The 20,396-nt window shown below is 33.8% G+C and overlaps 2 protein-coding genes across 9 annotated transcripts in view; both read left to right on the top strand.

Annotated features, from left to right (window-relative positions):
• LOC149799161 (A disintegrin and metalloproteinase with thrombospondin motifs 18-like) overlaps window positions 1-8,225 on the top strand; it is a 78,224-nt gene extending 69,999 nt beyond the window's left edge. For all 8 annotated transcript variants that reach the window (XM_089958331.1, XM_089958332.1, XM_089958337.1 and 5 more), the window contains 2 exons: window positions 3,048-3,120; window positions 3,630-8,225. In XM_089958331.1, the coding sequence (XP_089814457.1) occupies window positions 3,048-3,120; window positions 3,630-3,700 (144 nt within the window). In that variant the 3' untranslated portion in view covers window positions 3,701-8,225. The remainder of the gene's footprint in view (window positions 1-3,047; window positions 3,121-3,629) is intronic.
• Window positions 8,226-11,017: 2,792 nt separating this feature from the next.
• LOC149799162 (A disintegrin and metalloproteinase with thrombospondin motifs 16-like) overlaps window positions 11,018-20,396 on the top strand; it is a 119,433-nt gene continuing 110,054 nt past the window's right edge. The window contains exons 1-2 of the mRNA XM_089958145.1: window positions 11,018-11,192; window positions 19,547-19,689. Coding sequence (XP_089814271.1) covers window positions 19,618-19,689 — 72 coding nt within the window. The 5' untranslated portion in view covers window positions 11,018-11,192; window positions 19,547-19,617. The remainder of the gene's footprint in view (window positions 11,193-19,546; window positions 19,690-20,396) is intronic.

Here is a 20,396-nt window from a genome sequence, read left to right on the forward strand (position 1 = left end):
TATACGGGTATCTCTTTCGATCAGATTAAAAGGCACCTACTTAAACAAATGAACTTGTAAAAATAGCAATGAAGGGTACGGAGTTTAAATATCTTGAACGTGACACTCTTGGCTGATAAAACAAATGAATAATTGATTCATAATTTAATGGCATAGCGATTATAAGAAAATTTAAGGTTCATCACGCCAACAACTAACAGATTAAAAAAGTACACTAGTAAATAGACATGTATCTCAAAGCCACTACATTTTATCGCCACCACGAATAGTTTACAGACAAAACCGTAATCTGTCCAAACGGTCATAAAAGTTTGATTCGTATGTTGAGCAATAAATAAAACTCCAGACTTAGAAATTTGAAACCAAAGTTTGAAAAGTGCAACTTTCAGTTCGTCAGAACATTTTAGTATGATCAGGACTCGCATACAGATTTATCATGCAGGGATCTAGTGGCTGAAATCGTCTACCAGAATGCTCTGTTTCCTTAAATGTTTTAGGGTATTGGTGTGGGAGGGGGAGAGGGATGTCTGGACGTATTTGAATTAAGAATTTACATGACTTTTGTCCCATATATCGTTTAGGAAATCCGGTCTTATGCCCATTGTGCCTGGTTCTTGTTGGTGTATACAGCGTACCTGTGTTGTACACAATGGGGTAAATTTGAACCATGCGAGTACTTTTTATTAATAAGCAAATAACAACCTTTGTTAATGAGAAAATCCATCACCATGAAAATACTTGTAACTCATTAGCTAGTAATGATCTCTATATGAGGGCTGTTGTGACCCTGATGTCTTAAAAAAGAAACAAGAAAGAGCGAAAAACAACACATTTTGTAAGACGGAAAATATTCTTTATTTTCCTGAAACATAAACTGAAAGAATAAAAATAATTTACGGTATAGTGAGCGAAATCCAAAAGTACTAATTGTTATGTCAATCAAAAAAGTGTTGAGCAATCCGAATGAGTTCAAAAAAGGCATTCCGAATAATGGTCAGTAATGTATTAATGAATCAAAAGTAGACAAAATTACTGTATATAATCCGAAAATGTCTTCAAATGAATTCACAGTAATTCCTTGACAGCAGTACATCCAGGTGATCTTTCCATGAATTTACAGTTATTCCTCACAGCTATTGATCTGGAATATTTTGAGCACTGTAATTTCAACGAATAATTAAATGACATAATGAAATAATCCCAATATAATTGAATAACTTCCCAGACTTGTGTTGCTACAAAGAATACCCAATTCTGAGTAATAATTCTCTTATATAGATTACTTAAATGTAATAGAAAGAATGCAATACTATGTATGAATCCTCTTGGCATTTCGTAATCAATCTATCAGTAAACAGATCAGTTGTTTAACACCAACTAATCATTAATTAATTCAACTTCGCCACGTAACTTTCTCAATGATTTTACGCACTTGATACACGAATTCATCTTATTGTGAAAACCTATGACTGATTAGAAATTTAGCATTGAAAATATTATTAATTATGTAACTCTTACGAACTATAATTATAAATGATAAGACATATACTTTAGGTGTATCTAACAGGGTCATGATATGATCTATTGGAAATGATAATATTTGGATGACTTGTTTACCAGCTTGCTTAATTCGTCAACGCCATCTTATGGCGGAGGCAGAACCACCATCGTATGTTATCCTCCGTCTTCGTACCATCGTACAGTAAGGATATTAAAGGCTTCCCGAACGTTTCCATATCCTTCGTCACTGAAGTTTTAAGTAATTTTGTGTGCATGGTATCTCTACGAGCCTTTAAATATATATATATATATATATATATATATATATATATATATATATATATATATATATATATATATATATATATATATATATATATATATATATATATATATGTTTGTATAACTTGAAAAAATCCATCAATGTCGTTAAACGATAATGATCAACCAGTTGACTGATTCGCGTCATTTAATTATTAAGTTTTCAATTATTTCTAGCGTTTTGTATATGTTTGTTTGTATTTTTGTTGTGACTGATTTTTTTACAGCGCATTTTCTGCATTTTTTTGTTATTGTTTGTTCGTAACACTTGCATCTGCTACTAAACCAGTTTCAGCATTTCCACGTACTTCATCTGTGCCCTAATGATACAAGTTTATGTTTTAAATATGTTGCATAGAATTGGTCCCTTAATATAATCTTGGGACACATTAAACCTGGGTCTCCGTATTATTAATCCAATGTATTTTGATGCTTAACAAGATGTAAGCATTTTATAGCAGTCAATTGTACATGAACTGAATAGCTATACAATCAAATGTTGTTCCTGTATAAATATATTCACCTTATTTTCATTTGCTAGTCAAGTTTTGAAAGAAAGTAAAAGTTCTCAGTCATTGTGTCTTATTTTTACGTCGTGAAAAGTTTTTTTTTTCTTCATTACACTGCTTATTCCTGACCATCTCTGTTTTATATCTTCCGCCTACATCAAAACCATTTTATTTTTCCTGTTCAATTTCAGTTTTCGTCTTGGCCCACCTGCATTATGCGCATTTTAATGTCCATTAGTTATTTTATTATATACACAAATGTTTCGATTTTACTTATGTATATATACCCATGCAAACCAAAGAGGACAAGAGTTTCGTTCAAATATTATTGCAAGCATATTAGTTGAAAGAAAAGTATATGTAAGGTATATGACCTTATTTGATTTAGCAATTAGGCGGTTTGATTGTTAAGTTGTGGAGCAATGACGTTACAAACACGTTAAAAATACACACAAAAGTACTATTTATTGAAAGTTCAGATGCATACAGATTTTTTTCCAGATAGTTGTGGGTATAGCTAACACACGTTATTCGTATGAACCATTTTGCCATCTAATTAAATATTACTTTAACGTTTGTTCTACTGAGCCATAGCTTTGAACCAGTCGAAAGTAATATCGCGGCTACACCTTTATGTTAAAAGCCCCCAGTGGCGTTTTAATAAACATTCAAATGTAAAATGTTGTTAATGATCACCCTGTTATGCAATCACTTCAGTGCAAAATCCCATGTCGAGACGACAAGTGCCGCAAACTATGTGGACAAGACGATGTGACCATCTCATCAGCAGGTAATAAAAGCAAGCAAATGTCACATATGCTTCAAAGTTTTATGAATGTTTTTAAATGTACCCAGTATGTCATGGTTTAGATGCCCGTTCACTGCTTTACGTCATTAGTGTAACCACTCGACGTCCATTTAAAAAAAATAATAAATAACTGTAGAGGAATTGCTGGCAAGAGGTAATTTTGATATGCCTATGAGGTGGAACGGACGGTATTGGGTCTGATATACAACATCCTCATCAACATACATATATACATTATCTTGACTATCCATTATTGAATCTAGGAAGACACAATCGCGGTACACCAACCGTCTCCTGCACATTTTTGGACATACCACCAAACTATTATGATTTTATTTATGATATTTGCTTCATATATCTTTGTGAGAAAGCAGTGTTAGTAACTAGAGTTAGGGTGCCACACTTAAATTATAAACAAAGTATTGAAATTGGATATTGAACCATGACATAAAAAATATATCCGAAATAATATATACTTTCTTTTGTTTCAGAATGTTTTTATCCCCATTTGCTGGCGTTGATGTTGTGCATCTTCATTGTGATGACGGCACGGATACAGTAATAAGGACAATGGAGTGGAATTCTATGTGAAATAAAACATGACACCAGGATAGATAGATTTGCTATGTTGCCATTCTCTCTAAACTATATGCAAAATATGCATGCATTGGCGAAGAAAGTGCACGCAAAATCATGGTAGATTCACCGTAAACGATCAAAATGTAACCAAGAACAAATATTTCAGACCTTTAAGTTTGATAAGATGAAACCATATGACTTGTTTTCATAACAGTGAAAAACATAAACTTTTGTTACGTGAAATTAGTTTCGTACAACCAACATATTTTTTCATAAGCTCAGATGAAGCTGTTAAACATTACTGGAAAACAATCAAAAGTTTTATTTGGATGCATAATTTTAACGTTAAATTTCATGTGAACATATGACTAATCATGCATGTCATGTACTCTGATACGTTGACGCTATGTGACGTAATATTCTATATATGCAGGACTATTGTTGAAATATCGCTTACACAAAATGACGCGACGTATATTAACTTTCCCACGGCCTTTTCTTAGACAGACTCAGTCTGTTATGCGTTAAAATTAAATAAACGTCCGTTAAAAACACGGTTACTTGTGTGACAAAGAAAGAAAACGGTTAAATATATACTCTTTATATGATTCTGTCAAACAAACACGACTGAAATTTATTGTATTATCGCAGGGGAAGACATACTAACTATTCAAATACAGTGATCTCCCTGTATTCCGTGTTTCAGAAGAAGCAAACTACTGGTCTTAAAGATGAAATAATTATACAAGCAGAATGGGGGGGGGGGGGTCAAGGAAAAGCGTCTTAAGTTTTGTAACATAAAATGATATTGTGGTCCTCCCGGATTAGACTGCATGTTCCGTAATCCTCAAGATCCAGTGTCAGACACTTTGATGGCGCAAGTTTTGAAAGAGTTCAGATTGAACTTCGATATCTCCTAATACGATACTCGTGAGTGATTAACCTGCAATTAGAACTGAAGCAAACAATTCTCTGTTACTTGAGTGGCAACCGTAACTAGTTTCATGGATTAGAACCAATTTAACAAGATGAAATATATGAAAAATCATTTTTAGATTGCTTTTTTACAATAACACAGGATATGAGTTTTTCATGTGGTTTGTTAGCCTTCCACTCAAAAGTACACCAATAAACAAGTTATATTACCTTTATCACGCCCAGTATATGCATATTTGGTAAGTTATTGATGAGTTAACCATGAATAATTTACTTTACATTGCAGACAAATTAGTTTTTTGTTAGTTCTTAGCCTAAGATTTGCTCGCATTTGATTAGATGAGTTCATTTTTAGTTATTACCTCGAATCTTTAATCTGTAGAGAAGAGAGAATAACGTAGAAGTTATCATTTATAGAAGACGACAGGAAATGGTCAGAAATTCGAGCACACTGTTTATTCTTCTAACTTGCCTTAACTATTGACGCACATTTGAAGGCTTGAATGTGATTGTATGAGGAATCAAACTGAAACTGCATATGACGTTCTCTATACCAAAATTAAGAATATATAATGATTACCCATTTTAATTCTACCCTAGATGATATCGGCAAAATGTGGCCTTAGTCACGTTCATGCTCTAATCTTAAAGCAAATATACCATATGTAAAAATTATATGGCTTATTTATATGCCAATGCGTTGCAGTTTTAATGCATGTAATTGCGTTTAAGTTAACTTTAAAATTGTGACGTACATTAGCTAAACAAAACTTGAAGTAATGCCTAAAAGACAGAATTTAGAAGAACTCTTACATGTTTAGGTCGTTTCCGGCACACCGTGATATGAATTTTACTATCTCCACCGCTCGTATACCAGGAAACCTTATGTGATGCCCCTTGTTTTTCGTTCGTCCATCCTTCAGTATATATGTTCCGATATCACCGTGATGCTTATCTAACATACAAAATGGCTGCCTTGACAGCCATCTTGAAAATCCTTATGTCTATTACACATAAAATGAAGGTCATATCGACATGGGGTTTTATTTAACATTATACAGATGTGTAACGGACTGTGAATGACCTCGAGGAGTACAGCATACTGAGCAGCTCCAAAACAGTGTAATCTGGACTTGTTCAGTATGAAAGATGGCGTAGGCATGGGGTTTTCATTTTAATGTAAGAGCGGCACACAAAAAATAACGATATGTCCAAAATGATGGCTCCTAACCTTTTCTAAACTAAACGTATTACAGTATTGATGATGATGCTGAGAGAGTATCAGTATATAAAAACTCAAATGTGTTTAACAATTATTTATCAGTCTTCTTTTTAATTCGGTTGAGACGAAGATTTATGCATATTCAAGATCAAACGGCAGAAATGTGGTAGATTATATTTATTTGGGGAAAGATATGGACGATCAAGTACTTGACTTAATATTATCGAAAATTTGGATCACTCATCACTGATTTAACTGTAGCATATTTTATTTTAAATAATAAATGTTTATTCAGGCAAATACATGCAATTAGGACCAATAAATATGCTGGTACTTTTGTATAAAAAAATGAATGAAAGGGAAGCTTTTGTTTTGTCTTTAAAATACTAGTTATGGTAATGAATGTATTGATGCTGCAGTGTAAAATTGGACTACTACATTGCATAGATATAAGTTTCCCTTGTTTCAGCTTGTACTGCTACATTGCACAGATAACGATTTCCCTTATTTCAACTTGTACTACTACATTGATATATAACGATTTCCCTTGACCGTTCCGGTGGCCTAGTGGTTAGAGCGTCCGCCTCGGAAGCGGGAGGGCGCGGGTTCGATCCACGGCCGAGTCATACCAAAGACTTATAAAAATGGTACTAACAGCTGCCTCGCTTGGCGCTCAGCATTAAGAAGCTAGGGTTAGGACTGGTCGGTTTGGTGTCAGGATAATGTGACTGGGTGGGACATCATGCCACATGTCTGCGATTTCCCTTATTTCAGAAAGGATCAATTAGAACCATCAGTAATGCCTATCGAGCTGATAATGTACTCAACAGAAATAAACTGCGCTGTTTTTACTAGATTGCAGTGTTAAAATCAAACAGACAAGTCACTTCAAATCAATACTTATTATATGTGAACGATAATCACCTTTAATAACAGAATTGTTTAATTATACTTTCAATATTGGATGTTTTCTATCAAGCCGGAGAGAAATTAATCATCGCACTAATTTTTTAATCAGAAGACAATGATTCCGACACATATTACATTGAGATTTCACGTGAGGTTTGGCCTACATTATTTACCAACTATTTCAAAACAGATTATGCATTTGGATGGAAAGAAATGATAAAGTTTCTGACGTCCGGTTTGGTTTCCAAGAATTTGTAGGAACTGTTAATGTATTTTGTATTTATATAATCCTGTAAATGAGTACTTCAGGACAAAGCACAATTAGTATTCAGTTGAAATTACAATGAGTACTTCAGTTCAAAGTGCAATGTGTACTTCAGTACAAAGTTAAATATTTACTTGAGTACAAAGTACAATGAGTGCTTAAGTTCAAAGTCCAACGAGTACGTACTTAGGTACAAAGTACAATGAGTACTTCAGTACAAAGTACAATGAGTACTTCTGCACAAAATACAAAGAGTTCTTTAGTTCTAAGTGAAATGCTTACTTCAGTACAGTTGAATAATTACCTGAGTACAAAGCACAATGAGTACTTCAGTTTAAAGTGCAATGCTTATTTCAGTACAAAGTTGAATAATTACTTGAGTACAAAGTACAATGAGTACTTCAGCACAATGTACAACGAGTATTTCTGCGAAAAGTACGAGTACTTAAGCACAAAGTACAATGAGTACTTCAGTACAAAGTAAAATGATTAGTTAAGGATAAATGCTTTTATGCCATATTCGTAGATTTGTTGACTTTAGATCAAGATAATTTGAATTCAGTATTAATTGAAAATAGTCACTTTTGTGCATTTTATGTTAAAGGAAATTATGCAGTTTTACATATTGTTTGTTATTCTGATCTTTTTATATGTACTTTGTGTATGAAGATTAGCTTAGGCTTTTCATAAATAAAGATTTAGCTGTACTGACAAAACTCAGGGCTAGATCTGACTCCCTGAGAATTGACACCGGAAGATTTAGCAGTACGCTGAGAGACATAAGTGTGTATCTGTTTGTCGAAAGGCATGTTGAGAACAATTTAACTTTGTATTATTTGTAATAAGTACTATTAGTTCAGAAAATCCCACATTGCTAAATATTATCGGAAACACTCTACTGTGATAACATGTGAGGAGCTGATGATGGTGCTCACAAGAAAATGGTGTGTAATACAGTAAAAAATGTGTATTTAGAATTTGAAATGACGAAGCAATTTATATTATTAGATCCCATCTTCAACATAATCTCAATTGAACTTTATGTGAAAATATGCTTCATTAGTGAATAATTATTCATATATTTCTTCAATATTCCAATAAATGTTGTACTTTGCTATACAGGCATGCAACGCTTAAGAGTAGATAAAGAATTATATTAAAGAACCTACAATCGAATTTTTTGCCATGTATCAAGTCTCTTGCCTCGTATCCCTTAAATGTTTCTTTCTCATATATATATATATATATATATATATATATATATGTGTGTGTGTGTGTGTGTGTGTGTGTGTGTGCAACGCTAACATATTTTGCATGCCGAAAAGTAAGAAAATTATCAGTTCGCCTACTGTCAATTGTCACACAATTATGTCATTAATTCACTAAAACCTTCGAAATATTGAGCCCGAAAGGTGCGAGTCTTGGATCCTTTTTGTGTATTGCTTCCTACTTGGCTAAGAATAAGAAGTGTGCTCTGCGCAAGGCATTACCGACACAGTTAACACTTCGTCTCTGGTAGCAACACTGACAAAGGTACGGTAATAGATATCACCAGTGTGAATTCAGAATATATAGCACAGTATGCATAGAAATAAATAATAAAATCAACGGTCATCTCAGATGAGTTAGGGCACTGAAACGCAAATTAAGAGAAGAGTACATCATTACCAAGAAAAGGAAACATGTGTGAATGATATAAAATCTAAGCATATCATTCATGTATGTTGATATGAAAACATGCTACAATACAGTAATATGAGGATATGCTACATTGCAATAGTTGTATTTTAAATAATATTGCATCTGCAAAACAGCAATAGAACAATGTCCTACGCCATGGAATACAAAATGAGTGGGTTTTACATTTCGCTTTTTTAACAAAACATTACATTTCACTTTTGTATCGCCATATTACGTTGAACTTTCCTAACTCCGCAATGAGAAAGAAATATACGTAAACAGAGGAAATTCGCTTGAAACGAGTGAATAACATATATGTCATAGACTTGGTGAAAAACTCATTAGTTTGACCCAAGCTATGAAATATATAAATTATTCAGTCGTAGTAAGCAAATTTTTGTTATCTTATGCACCAACGTATTGAGTAGCAAGATGTCTTGGATCAAAGTTACATATTTCTTATTGCATCCCACTTGATCAAAGCGGTTTACTATTTATGATCCGGTGTGTTTTGCTATTATTCACAGAGGAAACATAAACAGTTAGACACCTATCTTTCACAATTCAAAGTAAAATAGGACATTATATGTTATGTATATTTGATTTAATTATCTCTGATTTAATTGTTTGTAATTTTAAAATCTTTTTATTTTTTTAAATTTTATTATATGTCAAAGTGATGTAGTTCTGTTTGTTAGGAACTTATGCTATTTTTAGAAAATAGTTTGACTTTGACTGTTCGTTTTAGTAAATACCAGGTGTTGACCTAGATCCTGACCTCGATTCAAAATTAGTAGCAACCACGTAAATAAGTAATATTTTTATTTTAAAATGATTGGTTGTTGTCGAGGTTATGATGGGACCACGTGATAAAAAGTAAACAATTTTTTAAATTTTTTTTCTTAGAGTAAAACGATTGGTTTTTGTCAGGGCCACACTATAGTGTACGTGATTTTTAACAAGTAAATAATTTCGACGAGGTTCTGGAACTTGATCAGTGACGCCCTTTTTACGTTTTAGAATATGATATAACCTTTGTTTTTGGAGAGATTTTCTCAGTCTTGGGCTGTTACTTAACACTGGAAAGTGTTTGTGACCAGTTTTCGAGTTTTCGAGTTATATGTTAATTTTTCTCCAGATTATTTGGATTCAAATGGATGAATTCCTTTTTTTCCTGGAAAAGTACGTGTGCTTCTGTGAAGTCCCTGAACAAAGACAGCTTTTATAAAAAATTATTCTGATTTCCAAAACCGGAGTGATATTTCATGTTTCTACAAGGAACTGTAGATTTTAACACCACAGGTTACATCATACGTCATCGTCTTCCATCTTGAATTCTTCGTCGGAACTCGAACTTGAAATCATTAGAACATTTTATTATTAGGACTACTAAAATTGTATTCGTGGATTATTCTTGGATTATTTTTGGATTTGATTCTTAAAACCGTAAGTTCATATTTTTTATTTTTACAGAATTTTTCCAGGGAAAAAATTATTATATTTTTTCAAAGCTTGTTATTTTCACTCTATCTTGTGTTATTGTTTATTCGAGCCTAAAGAAGTAACATAAGATTATGTAAACAAAAATAGTGAAAATTTCGCTTCTCGCTGGATTCGAACTCAATTCGTCTTTATTGAAAGGCCGCCATACCTACCAATCGGCCACATCGAATTTCATTGTTATCTTTTTATTGACGCGGCAGTGATAATATTTATCGTATTTTACTCCACTGAATTATCACAATAGTTTTACGTGGAAAATTCAGTAACTCACTCACTCACTCACTGACTCACACACACACACACACACACACACACACCAATATTCCCGCTGATAATATCGTTTGATCAATCAGAAATGGTTTGTACCCAGACAAAAGGTAGCAGTCAGTTCATCTTTTTCTCGTGGCAAATGGAAATTCCTATCCCACTGACAAATGTGCTTTATTTTCTGTTTGCAATTAATATTTTATGAGACTTTTCATTATCCTACATAAACGCAGAAGGGCTGGCAATTTGAGAATTGATTATTTAATACTAACTATTGCTACTACTACTATTACAACTACTACTACTACTACTAATAATAATAATAATAATTATTATTATTATTGTTATTATTATTATTATTATTATTATTATTATTATTAAATCTTCAATAATGATTTCGTTTCTGACGGAGTCTATCCCATCATTAACTGAATATAATGACTGACGTCATAACGCTGACGTAATAATGTAACAGTTACGTCATATCAAGTTCCGATGTCATAAACAATCAAGCATTCTCCATGCAGAAGACATTATGGACTGAATCAAACATTAAGGAGTTATGAAGATAGAAACTGTGTGAAATCGAGCATTTATTATACGTGTACACATTCTACGAAGCTGACTTGTTAATTCAACGTCTGAGTGATAATTTCACAGTTCCTGTGACAGAACGGGTCCTTGCCTAGACAGGTCGGTAAATATTTGTCAGTCCCTCTTTATGGTTTTATATTTCGGGTAACTGGTGTGTTTCTTCTTCATGGCGTGCGAAATCAGTGGAATTTCGAATCCGTTCCGCAAGACTCATCTCTTATTTTCATTATTAACCCTGTTTCCGGCTAGTTGTGCTATTTATGTAAGCAAAACAGTCACCAATGATTTTATTTCACTTTGTATGTTTCTTTTTCTTTTCTTTTTGTATATATTTAGTACCATTCATGTTCCCATTAAAACACGCACATTAGTGGTAGAAGTAGCTGGAGAAAGCCTAAATTATCAAGCTCGAATATACTAAATGTATTCCGTGATCTATGATAGATTAAAGAGAGGATATTTGCCTGAAACAAGTGAAGAACGGATAGTATATTGCCAATACATTTTCAGGCCAGCGTTTTTAAATGTAGCTAAAAGTATTTAAAACGAATGTGTTACATACATTGACGCTGAATTACAGAATTACAGACAGGATAAAATTCGCGATGCAGTGTGGGACGAACTATACTGATATACCCACCATGTCGGCCAAGTCTGCGCAACGATATGTCATTTCTGTAAACATTGGATCCCGTGTTCTAACCCCGGCCTGTCATACCGAAGACTCATAGAAAACAATTGTACTAACATATGCCTCGTTAGACACTCATTATTAAGGGGTTAGTGTTAGGACTGGTAGGCCTAGTGTCAGGTTAATGTGACTGGGTGGGACATCAAGTTACATGTCTGCGGCATGATGCCCCACTATTATAAAGAGCCACACTGCAGACATCGTAGCGATGTGACTGAAAAAGTGTTAAAGCTACGTTAAAAATGCAAAAAAACTTTATCTCTTTCTCTTTTCTCTCTCTCTCTCTCTCTCTCTCTCTCTCTCTGAATGAAGATATATCGTAATATTTCAAGAATTTTGACATCTGGTATACATTTATGTAATCAATCAGGCGGCTCATTAAAAAGTTCGAAAAATGAACTGAAAACAAGAAAAGGACAGTTTTAAGCATTAACGTTTTTAAAGTACAAGTCATATAGGTCAGTACTGACTATTTAATAATAATAATAATAATAATAATAATAATAATAATAATAATAATACATTACAGCACATAATACTTAGAAATTCAAACGCTTTATATAACATATAAAAACAAAAACAAACACCATTATATTACATACCAAAAACATACTGACAATAATTAAGGAAATAAACATTATTAAGCTTTCAAGTCTATTCTTCTTGTAATCAAAATAAGTGAGTTTAAAGATTTCTCTTGAATGAGTTCGTAGTGTCATTGTGACAAAGATCAGTGGGCAATTGGTTCCACGTAGCTTTATCCTGGTACGCGAAAGAACGTTGTCTATATGACTTCGATTTAACAGTGGTAACAATGAGAATGGGAGTGTCGGTAGAGGAGCGCAAGTTTCTAGATGGGATATACACATAGAAGAGATCAGACAGACATATTGAACTTGACCCAGTCAACGAAACGTAGCACAGTGAACAGATCTTGTTTGATCCTGAATCAAACGGGTCACCAGTTAAGGTTACAGAGCAAGGGGAGGTGTGCTCAGCTCTTCGTTCTCTAAGGATGATTCGATCAGCCGTGATTTGACTGTTTTATTGTTTCAGTAGTTAATACTAAAACGAACCAGATCGAAGCGAATAGCAATAGTCCAGCCTTGAATGTCATAAGGAACACATAAGTGTTTCAGTGGCATCAAGTAGAAGAAAACTGCGAATGGAGATGATGGGTCACTGCTCCAGATATGCAGCCTTGCATTTGTTCATTACATGTTGGTATAATGAACACGTACTGTCAAGAGTGACTCCAGCGTTTTGTACTGACTGTAAATTTAATATTGGTATTGCTGATATTTATAGTTTGTGGTAACGGATGTGAATGAAAAAGTCTTTGCGTGGTGACCAGGATGGCTTCAGACTATATATGTAGTGGGTAATCATTATGTAGAATGTGATTGCACATATCTTTAAGTGGTGATTATTCACTTTATTTGGATCTGATACATCCGTATTCCTTTTAGAAGAGCATCAAGTACATTCCTCGTGAAACGCGTGCTACAGAAACTATTGTTAACATACGAGAACATTTTTAGACAAGGTCAAGCTATAAGTGTGATTCAATACAAATCGCACTGAATGTCGAGACCAGTGATGTCGCAATGATACGCTTTGTTAAATAAGTTCATACCACCCTGCAATTTGCCCGAAACTCCTTTAAATAATTTACAGTTGTCCCGGAATATTGTTCTCGTCCATTGATCATTTTGTTATTCCAATGAATAATCCTAACAAATGTCTCCTTCCAAATTACCTAAGCAAAACATTAAACCCGAAAAAAGAATCCGAATTAGGAATGAAACCAAAAAAAAGCAATGCATCTGATTGCTCAATTCTCTTCTTACATAAACCTTTAAGAGTCAATTACGACTTTAAATCCCAATATACCCCACGTGACAGATACTACTACTCAATCTAATACCTAAAAGTACATATATAGTTAGCCTAACCCATCCAAGAGGAAATAACCTAATTCATCTAAGAAATATCTAGCCAGTTTGATTTTTCTCTAAGCTGTCTATAGGGCATTATTATTAATATCATTATCAATGTTAGTAAACACCTACGTAAGCAAGAATTTACAGATCCTACGCAATCTATACATTTAATATCTTAAAAGAGAATTTTATACCCATGTACAAAAATTAACTATTTTAAAATCTTGACTACAGATGATCATTACAATTTATAGTCATGAATCAAACCTACACATAATATAGACATAATCAGGTACCAAGAGTTACAGACAATATAGATATACATAACAAAAGACTTTGATTAAATTATAACAGTATTAAATATTAGAACAAAAATGACTAATTTAAGTTGAGCAAATGCACTGGCATGACAAGGTTGTCATACAATTTAGAAATAATTTCTTTTTACTAGTAAACAAACTTATATAATCTGTTTCTATTCAATATTCTGTCTCAACCATATAGTATCGTGTTGCGATTAAACTGTACGACAAACGGTAAACCTTTATAGGAAAACCCCATAGAAATCAAATTGAAATTCCGAGTTCAACTCTCATCACTATTATGCTTGAAAACGACGAAAATATCAGTGATAGATGTGTGTTGATTGTGAATCGAAATTAAGTGACAATCAAAATTTGGCTGCTGCATCTCTTATTTAACTCAATTGCAAATTAGCAAGGCCATATCAAACACAACTGAATGCGGAAATAAATAAAACGATAAACCGAAAATCACTTAGAATCATTAAAATCTTCTGTTTGATGATGTTACGCTGTATAATCTGTCAAATATCCTCGCTCTGTGACGTTTCTACAGTATCAACACCACAACAATGTTCACTGTATCAACGAGAAAAATCTTTACAAAAACCCCCAAAAACGTAGATAGGAACATACAGCTACCTAAGGGTACCTATTTAGAACAGAAAACCATAAACAGGATAATAACTGGAAAAACTAAACTAGCAAGCAGTTTTGGAAGGTTTATAGGACCCAAACCAGCAACCATTAACCGCTTTAACTGCCACACCATCGAAGATCTACACCACGTATTCAATATATGCCCAAAATATCAACCCGCTCGGAAAATATTTATCAAAAACCAAAAAGAGACTGGATCACCACACACATGCCCAGAGTTACTTATGGACTCTAATAAAAATAAACAATCAGCATATAAAAATATAAATCAATTCATAGACTCAGCAGGACTTAGGAACAAAATGTAATTACTATTCCCACAAAACCAAAAGACCCAGTAACTAGCTAAATAAATTTAGAAGCCACCACATAAAAAACCATAACATATCATTCAATTTTATAAAAGTATTAATAAATAATTCACTTACGAGGCACCTATAAAAAACTAAGGAAACCGCAAAATCGGATGTCCTAGATGTCCTTAACGAATCGAGTAATCAGCTAGGATTCCTGTCCTAGATGTCCTTAACGAACCGTGTAATCGGCTAGAACTCCGGTCTCTTGCTAAATAAAGTATAAATAACATTCAGTCTCTAAAAACATCAATTAATAAATAACTTAAAGAGGTAATATCTAAAAACTTCTAACTAACATAACGTAGGAAACACACCCTAAACACCTCGACTAGTAATCCCATAATAACCTTGAAAATCTCTCTTCATACATGATATCTACTAAAGAACCTCTATAAACAGCATAGAAATTCCCCCCTCCTTTTAGAACATTTTGAAGAAAAAAAAAAATCTCAAAAAAAAAAAAAAAAACCCCACCAGGCAAATGCAACAAGAAACCAGCGATGTAAAGCAAGCAGGACCGTTCCCGAGCTCTCCTTCCCACTAATGACAGCCAACCATTCATCTGTAGAGACCTTTATGGACCCACAGACTGAGGCCAAACTATCAGGGTTCCTTGAATCCATAAAAGCCTGGGGGAGGTGGCACCATCCCCTTCCCCAGGAACAACTAGCAGGCTGCGGTGCAGTCAGAAAAAAGTGGCACATGCACAATTGTGCGAACGCTACTATAATTAAACTCAACAACAACAATTACAAAAAGTCATTAATTTGATGAAATGCAGTTTGAAGCATTATATGTACGAGCTATTTTTAAAAAATATCTTTTTAAAATTATTGTACATTTCGAAATTTTATATCAATGTAGTAATGCAGCTGTTAATCGCATTGGCACAAAATAAAGTGAAAAATCCATCCACATCAACGGTGTTTTACCATAAAGATACAGCATAGAAAGAAAATCTACATCTTTCTGCGTAGATAAATAAATCGTGAAGCTGAAACATTTTTGTTGTCACGCCTATCGTGACAAGACAGAGTTTCCACATCTCTCGTTAGATTTTTTTTCATTTTATTACGCACTTAAGTGTGAAATATAGAGACTTTTTTATTGTCACGCCAATCGTGATAAGACAGTTACCACATTTCGTTAGATTTTTCATTTTATTAAGCAATTTAGTGTGAAATATAGAGGCTTTTTGGGGACATAATTTTCATATTTATTTCGTTCCTATCTCTTCAGATGTGGAAAATAGATCCTTATACTTTTACATGTGACAATATATCTATATATTTTCATATGTAAAAATATAAGACTTCCCATTATGCCATGCAACGCTTGATTGAGTGTGCCTACAAAGTTGTACCTGCAGCAACAAAAAACATTACTGTGTCAGCTAGAAGAAATGAAAAGAAACTGTCTTATATTTCAGAGACCAGAAATCAAGCCTTTCCTTTTACGTATGTAATTCTCTACAGATTTTAATTCGACTGTAATGTTTATAAATTAAATATCGTAAGCGGGTAGTGATTACATTGCGTGGAAGATAACACGATTCCGTAAATTGCCGAGTTTTTCCGAGTTTTGATGAGACGACAGATCACGTGGTCCCGTGACGCAATACTATCCAGTCCTCGAATACAAACATAAACATGGAGAGCGAGACGGACAGGAGGAGACCAGATTTGATTTGCAGAAGTTGAATCTGCTCTCTGGTATAATAGTTGATGTACTGTACTGGTCAGTGCTCAAATAAAAAAAGAGAATTCAGGCACAGGCCCTGGGCTGGTGACTTAAATAAACTCAAGCCCTGACTGAAATTCCACAAGCCCGGACAGTTCATACCTGTCAACTCTCAAGCCGGGAGAAAAATGACCCGATTTTGGGGGTATTTCCTCATCTACCTCCCGATCTCGTAATATCTCCCAGTTTTTCGCAGAAAAGTCACGATTATTACATCATGTCTGTCAATTTTCATTTCTCAGAACAAAAAACAACAACAAAAAAATCCATGCATAAATAGATATAACGTATGCAATCCACAGATACTATATTCTATTTTGTCACTTGTGAATATTTTAGTGATGAAATCAGTGCCGGATTTAGGCATAAGCTAAATAAGCTTCAGTTTAGGGTCTCACAGTCTGAAATGGCCTCTCAATTAAGATTAAACTTTATTCACGTAAATTTCAGATGTTTTTAAACAACTACAGCAGTACTGTAGTAAAAACAAAATTAATAAAATTGTCACCAATTAGCTTAAATCAATGATCACTGTGGATATTGTGGATACTGTGAAATTTTCTCTGCAAACAAAATAGCATCTCCACATCCGCCAAAAAAAAGACTCGGCCAGTTAACACCCGACATTCCTCTACCTTATATTAAAAGTTTACTTATATGTAAAGTTTAATAAAGTTTAATTGCCATTATTAAATCAAAAGAAGGAATAAAACAAAATATACCATGCAGTATATGTGCCCCTAAAGAACTAATTCAGATTAAGGATTTCTCTCGTAACATTTCTTTGAGAAATGTAAGGAGCACAGAGTGCTGTATGGTGTTGCTTTGAAATCGACTCGCTTGGGGTAATGTATCCATACTTTCTTTGTGCCTTTATCTTTTGGAAGAAAAAAAAATGTTGTCCACAGGCTTTTATTAATGTGCTATTACACCCGTAAGCAACGCAAAACGGTATTGTTTTTTACTCTGGCAACTCCCACTTGGGATGCTGGAGTCGCTACTATGGCGTCACATCCCGAAAGTAACCGAATAGGAGGGGAAATTTTGCATACGAGGTCACGGAAATTCAGCTCCTAGAAGATATGCCAATATTTAAATACTGGCATTACGGTCGCAGAAGATACTTCAGAATAAGGTTTTCTTCTATAGTGCTTTTATCATTATTGTATCTTTCCATTGGTTTCTGGTCTCCTTTAATCTCTGATAATTCCCATTTTTATTAACTAACCTCGTTTTCTAGAGTTTTGATTGGATGTAAATGGTCACGTGATACTGATCTGGAATTATTTACACATCAATACATTCTGCGGAATACTTTTGATTTCCTGTTTCCTGTATATTCTTTTTGAAGTTTTATCTATATCAACGCTTTAGACCATAATAAGAACAACAACAAACCCTCACCACCCACTCAGTGATTTCCGATCAAAATTGGAAACCCCCGTATTAAAACCGTCCATTATAATTTAAAACAATGCAATTGCACATAGTTTCATGCACTCCAACACTCGCCCCTTTTACCGAAGAAGGCATATCACAGGCTTAAGAAGCCAGTCTTCAGAAGTTATTGCATTTCGCTTGGATAACATATTTCAGGGATTGTTATTAGAGATCAGGGTCATTTGACGAGCAAAGGGTCTTACTGAACATGGATACTAGTTTGCTTTGAAAGTTCGAAATGCACAGAAAGCAAAAACAAACAATGCTGTAACAACAACTGCCATACGCAAGCGTAATGTTGAAAATAGGAATAACCTAGCATAAATAGCATCAACAATGTTCTTTTAAATGAAAACAAGATGATCATAACAATCTCTTTAGATACCTGCCATGATCCACTCCGACACCCTACCCAATATTGCTACATAAAAATCGACCACTCTTGGCTAACGAAGATGGGGCTATGTATTCTATCGCAGTGAAGAGGCTGGTAAAAGATAACTTCGAGCTACCGAAAAGTGAACTCTATGTTAATGAAACCTGCTGATATGTTGGCAGAAATAAATTATATTTGCATTATAAGGATTAAATTATCACATATGTATTTATCGATGTGTATATTGTTACCTATTCACTCACAAAGTTAACATAAGTCCTTCGGCCTTTATTTACTTTGTGAGTGATTAGATAAATTTACACATCGATAAATACACAGCCATGATCTAATGATATAATAAAAAAATCTGACCAGACGCCGTTTGCCTCTCTTTGAATCTATTTCCCTTTTTCCTAAAAGGGAAAAAATCTAAAATAAAATAATAATAATAATAATAATAATAATAATAATAATAATAATAAAATAATATAATAAAAGTAAAATAGTTTACTGCGACAGATTAGGTAAACCCAATCCTTTATGTGACCAGCCTATGAAAGAGAGGTGAATTCATAAAAGGGGTGGGGTGAGTGTGTTGGGCCGAAGAGTGAGTTGATTCTTCCAAACTTCCAATATGTCTGGTTTATAATAAAAAGACATTTTTTTATTTTTCTTCTTTAATACCGAATATATTTCATCTTGAGGTACCCAAAAAATATATCTTAACTCGTAGCTATGCAACTCGTTAACATGTAACATTTTTTGGTACTACACGGTGAAATATATCCGGTATTAACGTAGCAAAATAAAATATCCTCTATATATCTGTAAAAAAAACCCCTAATATTCTCTACCTGTCTCTAAATGGGAAAGGGCAAATGTTTGCATGCTGTATTGAAAATAAAAAGTGTTATATTTCTTACTCGCGTGTTCTTTTCTTTTCAGTTTTGGATAAAGTGTCCGTGATCTAACAACAGCTGACTGCTGCGCAGATTACTCACCAATAGGCAAGAAAAATGTTCTCTTGGGAGAGAATCGTCATATGGTCAACTATCGTTCTACTCACATGCCATATCGCCGTATCTTTGGTAAGTATTTTCATTTTTCATTGAATTAAATATTTCAAAATACTATTGAACGAAATAGAGAGCAACATGTTGGAGAAAATGGGGAATACTGATAGTTACATATTAGTTTATGATGGTGTACATAATGTTACCTGAGCCGTGAATTGGTTTCAGCACGGGCATAAACTTCTTAAACATCAACAAATCTAACATGTAATGAATTTATTACTTTAAAACCTAACACAGATGTATTCATTAAAAGAAAACCACGTGACATTACATCTTAGATGCAAGTGTTGGCTATGCAGACTATTGTAAACAGCACACTATAGACTGCCTTCGATTCTTTATAAATCGTACCCACCTATAGCATTCGAAAGCATTTACTAACACAGCTACAGTCGAGCTGAGGATTAGGTAGTCCCTTCAAATCTTACAAATTTCAAACCAAAACCTTGCTAAATCCGCGAAAACATGTGTAATTGTAATTTGGAAAACAAAGTAAAGTTATTAACGGCGTTAATGAAATGATGTTTTTAGTTGACGGGACAGCCAAATGTATTCCGTGAGATTCATGATTGTGACGCTGATACTGTATATAACGTGCAAGATACAAACCGATATAAAGCCTTATAACTGTAAAATTGACAATAAAAACAAAGCATTCCTATTCACGCCTCCAGTGAATTATCAAACTCATTTCTCAGGGAAAATCCAGTAATTCACGC

This window comes from Sinohyriopsis cumingii, chromosome 5, assembly GCF_028554795.1.
Source record: "Sinohyriopsis cumingii isolate HCF-2022 chromosome 5, ASM2855479v2, whole genome shotgun sequence".
Classification (NCBI taxonomy): Eukaryota; Metazoa; Mollusca; class Bivalvia; order Unionida; family Unionidae; genus Sinohyriopsis; species Sinohyriopsis cumingii.